The following is an 8,364-nucleotide window of genomic DNA, read 5'->3' on the forward strand; positions in this document are numbered from 1 at the left end:
TATTTGGTTTTCCTTAATCCCCACTGTATCTCAAGGCTTAGGTGCTTCCAGATCGTGGCTTCGGGAGCTACCAAGCAGCCCGCCAGAAACAGTGTTTCATTACATTCATTTACCCTAGATTTTCATTGGAATTTTATCTCTATTGTTGTTTTGTTGGTTAAATTAAACTATGGAATTCACGTAAGAAAACGCTTGAAATATTATATGCCCAGTTCTCACTTTTGTAAGCTATATTAATGTGTCATTTACAGCTTTCAAAAGACCTGGAGACAGAGCAGCATTTAAACTTGTCGATGCGCCAGGGTAAGCAGGAATGGGTCTCCAAAGTTGTCAATCTTCAGACGGCACTGGATCAAAAAGATAAGGTATGAGGGTAAATCTGAGTTAGTAAACCAACAGCATATTTACATACAAATTATTTTTAGCACCATGTTTCATTTCCAAATTCTGAAACATGTTGCTATATCAAATAGCATATCCACATGATATCTAATTGTTGATTTTTATAGAACTTTTTCCCCTAAGTAAAGATGAAATCTAGTTTGAGGTAATTTTTGCCAATTTTTTTGTTTGGTTACCTTCCAAGTTATTCATGGCTAAGCCATGACAGATATTTGACTGAACAATTGATTGTAAAAAGTTTTTGTGGGCAAAGATGTATAAATTTCACTATTTGAAATTTAAAAAACTTTAATTTGATAGAGAGTGAGATAATTATGGACTGCAGGATGTGAGGTGTAAAAATTTGCATCTCGAACCATTGAGAAGAGAAAGAAAGGCTTTAGTAAACTTAGGGGTAATTAAAAATATAGTTAAGAGAATGTATGTGTCGATTTTGAGGGTAGGAATAGAAGTCGAAAGATTGGAAAGTATGATATTCAAGTGTTTGGGTAAATGTGATATGCATGTATATGGTAGTGCACAAGAGTTTTCAATGGATATGACTAATTCAAAGGATTTTGTCAGAAGGTAATGAACAGGTGAGTTTTATTTATACATTTGCAGGACACTTAACACATAGTCTGAAATGAATACCTAGTTAAATGACTGAAATATTGCAGCTAATATTTTGCCCGAGTGTAATGGTGCTAGTTTCCTGCAGTGGCACCAAACAGGTATGGTGGGATGAAAAATTGAATGTCATAATTTTTTTTTACTTTTTCTATACTTTTCTATTGCTTTTCTAATGGCTGCCTCTCCCTACCCTATGATACTTGGAGATGGGGAAGTGATAATTATTATATTTTTACAGCAAAATATGTTCCACTCCCACCTACAGTACACATAAACTGAATTAGATAGATGTATTGTACTACAACTGTATATAATTTAAAACATTACAATACAGTACTCGTCTCCGCAGTGAAAATTTGAGTCACACAGAACCCCTGCCAGTGCAACTTTTTCCAATGTTTATTTTGCTGATATTCTATGACTACGAGTATCTACTTCCCACAAGATCAAAATTGGCTTGTCAATAAACAATAAACCAATAGTCAATACCAATAGCTTGTCAATAGTCAATAAACCAGCACATGGCAATCAGCCATATGGCAAGCTAGTTTTGTTTCTATGTTTGCTATGGATCTACATGTACATCATTATTATTATGCATCTTTTAGATTTTTAATTTTTAAAAATTTAAAACTCAAAATAATTTAACATATGAAGTTGTAATTGAAATACTGTACAAGTGGATAGTGTGAAGAAGCAACACTGGCTGAAAGTTTTGTTAAATTTGTTTCAAAATTATGACTTTTAGAGATGTCTGTTACATAACTAAATATTTTCCATAAGCCAAATTTTTTCCCATTTTGCATGTCCTTCTTTTTATCAAACTTCGAGATTTCAAAGACTATATTGCTTATATAGTCTTATATAATCTTTATATAAGATTATATACATTATTTGTATATAATTATATATATACAAAGATTATATTTGCTGAGGGGCATCTGTGCGTATGTTATGATAATTAGCTTAAGAATGAACTGATATCGTAGACATTTACTGTTTAACGTGTCAACATGGTTCCATACAGAGAATAGCTGAGCTGGAGTCACAGATAGTGGACGTCATGGCTCACCTTGAAGCACTCTCTACTGTCAACTGTAATCCAGAACTTCAAGGTGGTAAGATTTACATTGCTCCGGATACCTCCAAATCTCACGGGGCGAGACGGAAACATCGAAAATAGGCACCACTGTACTTATTAATAGGACTTGACCAGTCATTTTTTTCACTGAAGACTTGGTGCATTTTTGCTATAAGTGATATGGGGAAAAATGGTTTTGTATACTGTGTGATAACAGGAGAAACTATAAGCAATAGATATTAGTGGAAGAAACTACTATATGAGCAAATTTGAGTGTGATTTGTGTGTAAAACAAACTGTAGATAATAGTAAAAGAACTCGCATCTCCGTTTAATTTGCATCATCCTATTTTATAATTATTTTTTATATCAGTTCAGTGTGCTTTTAGAAAAGCATTTTTTGCTAGTAAACTAACCTTTACAAGAAAACATTGTCTCATATTTAACTGATCATTGAGAATACAGTACATGTAATAGATCATGTGGGTAAGGATATGCATAGTAGATAGCAGGAAAGTAAACTTTACAGTGAAAAGTACAGAGAGTCAGACTATACAGTAAATAGTGTGGAGAGAGATTATATAGTAAGTAGTATGGAAAGTAAGATTACACAGCAAAGTAGTGCGGAGAGAAATTATACAGTAAGTAACGCAGAGGTTAAGATTGTATTAAGACTCTCTCCACACAGTAGGTAGTGTGGAGAGAGAGAGAATATACAGTAAGTAGCACGGAGAGTAAGACTGTACAGTAAATAATGCGGAGAGTAAGATTATACAGTAAATAGTGCTGAGAGTATGATTATACTGTAAATATTGCAGTGAGATTACATAGTCAATAATAGTAAGAGTAAGCAATCCTTGTTGCACATGTGCTGTTTCATGGCTGGGTTCTGTGTGCAGTATTGGTATGGACAAAAATTATTGTACAGGATTTTTTTTTTAGGTTTTTTAGTGCCCAAGTTGTTGATCAAGTTGAAATTTATATACAGTACTGTAGTTTGAAATTTCTGTACTGGATCTTCAAATGATTCATTTATTTTATTTTCCATAAATATTTTTCATTAGACATCAGTACAGTATATTTGAAATTAAGCTGTTTATTATAGTAGGAATTTCTATTTCTGTACATGTACATATTATGAATATACGCTGTATATAGTTTACATATATGTAGTGATAAGTATTGTACAAAAGTGTCATGCTTGTATTTATTATCTGCAGTGTCTTTAACCTGGGCTGTTTATGCCTAGGTTTCCAATCTTGCTAATTTCTTCTCCAATATTGTGACTCTTCATAACCGATGTCTTAAAACCAAGAAGACAAAAAGTGGCATCATTTTAGCGTAGATGAAATACTTCTTTCTGAGTTGGTCACTCAGTCGCTTCCTTAGGCAATATCCCGCTCTTTGCATTGTTTACTCCAGTGTGAGTCTTTTCAAACTACTCCCATCATACCAGGTAAGGGGAAAGAGAGAGACTGGAAAATTGATTCAGCCTCAAATGACCAACAAGGTACTTTATCTACACACTCACACACTTGGAGGCCTCGCGGATAGTGCCTGGGAGTCGTAGTCCTAATTGCCCGGGTTCAATTCCCGGCAGAGGCGGAAACAAATGGGCAGAGTTTTTGTCACCCGGATGCCTCGGTTCACTTAGCAGTAAATAGGTACTTGGGAGTTAGACAGCTGCTACGGGCTGCTTCATGGGGATGTGTGTGTACACATGTGTTAGAGAGAAATGTATGTAGTAGATATAATAGAGGAAATGTAGATTGATTAGAAAGGTGAGGTCTGAGAGCTAATAGCTCGATTCTGCAGGCACAAATAGTAAATACATGCGCACATGCACGCACACACACACACTGTAATGCTTGTATATATGTACAATACCTCATTCAAGCCTGAAAGATGGGAGACTGCCAAGTATTTTTCTGCTACTGTTATTGGTAATTACTTGCTGAAAGTTAACACCTTACTTCTGAGTGTCTCTTTCTATTGCCATTAGCTACCAATAACCGTATGAATTAAATTTGTGCATAACTTTATCGTCCTGTCTTTGTGATCAGTTGTCACAATCATGTGTTTGCCTCTGTCTTAATCCCTCCTTACTGATGAAGAATGAGATGTCATCATTTGTCACGGCCTTTCTTGGTGCAGATATGGTTTATTAGTGCCTCCGTACATTATTATTACATCACTCAAGTGGTAAAAGATCAAGTATTTGCTTTCTTGTACTTGCACCCACCAACACTACTAGCATAGTATCACCAGTGACATCACACTAAGTACAAATTACGACAATGATACAGCAATTTTGATCTATTTGACAAAGACAGCTCTCTACAGCACTACCACTAATGTAGAGAGAGAATTCTCTACAGCACTACCACTAATGTAGAGAGACAGTTCTCTACAGCACTACCACTGATGTCTCTAGAGAGACAGTTCTCTACAGCACTACCACTGATGTAGAGACCGTATATCTCTTTCCTGCCAAGCATTCACACTTGCCGTACTACTACTGTACTAGCATATGAACATTTCCCACCCTTCCCCACCATTAGCAACAAGATCACATAGCCTCACAATGACCCATTTCCGTTCAAATCAGATTTTGTACTACCAAATATTCTCCAACTAACAGCTCGGACAGTGAGTGTGTACAACACAGCTTTGTGTCAATTTACCACACACCCTCACTACCACAATCTGACTTCACTTACTGTTATAGGAGATCATTTCATATTCTGATGGATAATATACTAGATTCCACAATCAATAAAATGAGCAAACATTATTTTCATCAAATGTAGTATCTTGTCATAAAATTTGCTGCTCCATCTGCAAATAAATTTCTCCCCACCTCAGTTATAATACAGCATATAGCTTACACAGTGATCAACAGTCAGTACAAATCTCATTATAACAAGCAATCAGAAGTCAAGCCTGGCCCCAGGCTGGGCTAGGGAAGTAGAACTCCCAAAACCCCCTCTATGTAAGATCCATGTAAGCCTATTTGTATCACATTAAGTAGCCTGCAGCAGCAAGTTTGCTTTTAATTGACAGCATGAAAGGTTTTCTCCACCACAGCCACTTGCACCATTATCAACAAGATCACTGTTGCCACAACTTTCACTAAAATCAGATATTGTTGAATCAAGTATACTTTAGGCAGGTAGTAGAGGCAGCCAGGCAGTCAACTAGCAGTTGTTAGTTAATATTAATAGATAAATACTTTATAGTTTTTTTTTATTTAAAGTTTTGCCGGGAGCAGACATTTGAGTGCTGAGGAATGTACCTTCTGTCATTTGGGACTGGATCAAAAGTTTCCAGTGTCTCCTTTTCCCTTATTTAGGCCATTGGAGCCAGGCAATTGTCCCTGTATGTAGTGTATGCAATGTCATTGGGGGAGGGGAATATTCTCGAAGGGAGCATTCGAGTGGCCTAAGTTCAGAGATAAACCAAATTGTTCACACAAGGGAATTAAATAGGGATTATAGATACTGTACAGCTAAAGGAATTTTTCCATCATTTTTGTATTTTTAAATACTGCTGATTTTCAGTGCTTTATTGCTAAAATTACTGTATATTGTACATTAATGAAATACCTGTACACACATAATATTAATATTTACCATGCTTTCTGCCATCTGTCTAAATTTAAAGACAATATTTCTGGTTTCTGGTCTATTGTGACCTTAAGATGATGATGATGATTCTGCTTAATTGGAGCAAGTGTTTAATACCATTGAATTTGTAAATGAGTGAGTTTTCTGTGATCATTATTTTTCAAAGTAGCAGAAGAGGTGATAAGGCATTTAGTTATTTCTGTATAAGATTTAAAAAAATACATTTTGTTACTGTTAAAAATGAAGTGTCAAAAAAAGAAATTGTTATGGTCGGTAAGGTAAGGTAAGGGAGCCGGTCGGCCGAGCGGACAGCACGCTGGACTTGTAATCCTGTGGTCCTGGGTTCGATCACAGGCGCTGGCGAGAAATAATGGGCAGAGTTTCTTTCACCCTATGCCCCTGTTACCTAGCAGTAAAATAGGTACCTGGGTGTTAGTCAGCTGTCACGGGCTGCTTCCTGGGGGTGGAGGCCTGGTCGAGGACCGGGCCGCGGGGACACTAAAGCCCCGAAATCATCTCAAGATAACCTCAAGATAAGATGGTTTGGAATCTTAGAGTCACATTATATGCATACAATTATCTAAGTGTATTAATTTAAATGTATTTAATCTGAATAACAGTAATCAGAAAAATGTAGTGGAAAATGTGCCACACATTAGGTATCAAGAGTCACAACTTCCTAGGAACACAGATGTTGCGTGATTCAGTTTTTTTGGTGTCCCTCTTCAAAGTAACATAATTTATTTACTTCTGAAAGTACAAAACTGGTTAGAAGTTTTTATTTATTATTTTTTAGCATCTTGAGTCTTTAATCTCACCTTACTGGGTTTTTTTCCTTAAGAGAATAAAATTTATATGCACATACAACTGCATAGTATTTTATTTTATCGTTTAAATCCTGTAGTCCAGGTACTGAGGCGGCTATTTCTTTGACAAACTAATGCAGCACTTTAGAATGAACTAAGTCTGACATTAATAATTTACCTAATGGTTCAGGTTCAGGAAATTGCTAGAAGTGTTGGAAGTTTTAAGTTCCATCATTGCTGTTAATGAAATATCAAGTCATAGTTATCTATGTAGCTCCATTTCTCCTACTTCACTTGAAGGTTTAGTTAGAAGAATTATTATTGAATTTTTAGTTGATAAATGTGCTGGCATAATTGCTGCATATAGGTATGTGGATATTCAAGGTCCACATTATCCTCAATAGGATTATTTCAAGGTTGTGGCCTTGATTATTCCAGACCTTTTATTCCAGACTCAGTTTATGGCACCATCGGGGGCAAAACTGAAGACCGTCTTATGTTTGTGTTGATGTTCTTGTACAAATATACTTAAAATTTAAATGTACTCCATAAATGAAAGAATTTGTTCATTTTTTAAAGTGTACTTAATATACTATACTACTTATCTGTCTCCTTGTGAAATAAGACGTAACATTTTCAGATTTTCTGTTACGAACTAAAGATTTGCACTGTGGTACATGTCTCTTAACACTCAGAAGCTCGTATATAAGATCGATACATTTTGTTGTAATCAATAAAAAGATAGCAACTTGAAAGATATTTTGAAAACACCTGTTGTCCATAAAGGAAACTATTGTACTGTCATTTGTTTATTTTCCAGAGTTGAGTGGTAGAGAAGTCTTTTTACCATGACTAGTAGTATAAGCATAAAGATGCTCAACTGACTTCCTAACAGAAAATGAAGACTAATCAAGTAATGTGTGATGTGTGAAACCCACTAATTTTGGGTTTCATGTTCTTGTTGAGAGACAGTGATGATCGCCTGACAGCTGGGTGGACAGCGCTTCGGATTCGTAGTCCTGAGGTTCTGGGTTCAATCTCCGGTGGAGGCGGAGACAAATGGGCAAAATGTTTCTTTCACCCTGATGCCTCTGTTACCTAGCAGTAAATAGGTACCTGGTAGTTAGACAGCTGCTACGGGCTGCTTCCTGGGGAGGAGGCCTGGTCGAGAACCGGGCCGCAGGGACACTAAACCCCGAAATCATCTCAAGATAACCATAGTGGATAATATGAATTTTTGGGGGGCTTTAACTTTAGGTAAAATTTCAGTTTGACTAGTGTTGAATATACTGTACTGTACATGTCTCATTCTGACATCCTAGGGTCATAACCTGGGCACAGTTATGACTGATAAAACTAAAATTTATTTAATGATTCTAGCACCTACACTGCTTAATGAGATTACAGACTGGTACCCAATTACTAAATTGTAATTAGATGAGCAGGTGATTGACAATTGTTTGCAGAAACTGTGTGGAGATTGTCAAAGCAATCTTGATAAAGGGTACTTAAATGTCAAGGCAAGTGAGGTTTTGGCTGAGGATGCTTATGTTGCCACTTTGAGTTTTAGTGGAAGTATCAAGTAAGTTTTGACAATGGAAGTGTTCTTGATGGTAACAAAAAAAAGTAAAAACCATTATTGTCTACCTTGATAAGACCCAGATATAAGAGAGCATAAAACATAAGCTTGTGAGGTCTTTATTTTTATTACACAGTGGTTTCATTCAGCATACATCACCACAATATTGCACAACAGCAGTATCATAACCAATATGGCCTACAAGGTTATTACTAGTAAAGCTACACGTGTATTGTCTTTTTACATGTAATCATTAGCA

General features: G+C 36.0%; 1 protein-coding gene across 3 annotated transcripts in view; it reads left to right on the forward strand.

Annotated features, from left to right (window-relative positions):
* Positions 1 to 7,281, forward strand: part of LOC123765039 (BRCA1-associated protein) — a 28,966-nt gene extending 21,685 nt beyond the window's left edge. For all 3 annotated transcript variants that reach the window (XM_045753423.2, XM_045753422.2, XM_045753424.2), the window contains 2 exons: positions 252 to 365; positions 2,042 to 7,281. In XM_045753423.2, coding sequence (XP_045609379.1) covers positions 252 to 365; positions 2,042 to 2,197 — 270 coding nt within the window. In that variant the 3' untranslated portion in view covers positions 2,198 to 7,281. The remainder of the gene's footprint in view (positions 1 to 251; positions 366 to 2,041) is intronic.
* The last annotated feature ends 1,083 nt before the right edge of the window (positions 7,282 to 8,364 follow it).

This window comes from Procambarus clarkii, chromosome 29 (genome assembly GCF_040958095.1).
Source record: "Procambarus clarkii isolate CNS0578487 chromosome 29, FALCON_Pclarkii_2.0, whole genome shotgun sequence".
Classification (NCBI taxonomy): domain Eukaryota; kingdom Metazoa; phylum Arthropoda; class Malacostraca; order Decapoda; family Cambaridae; genus Procambarus; species Procambarus clarkii.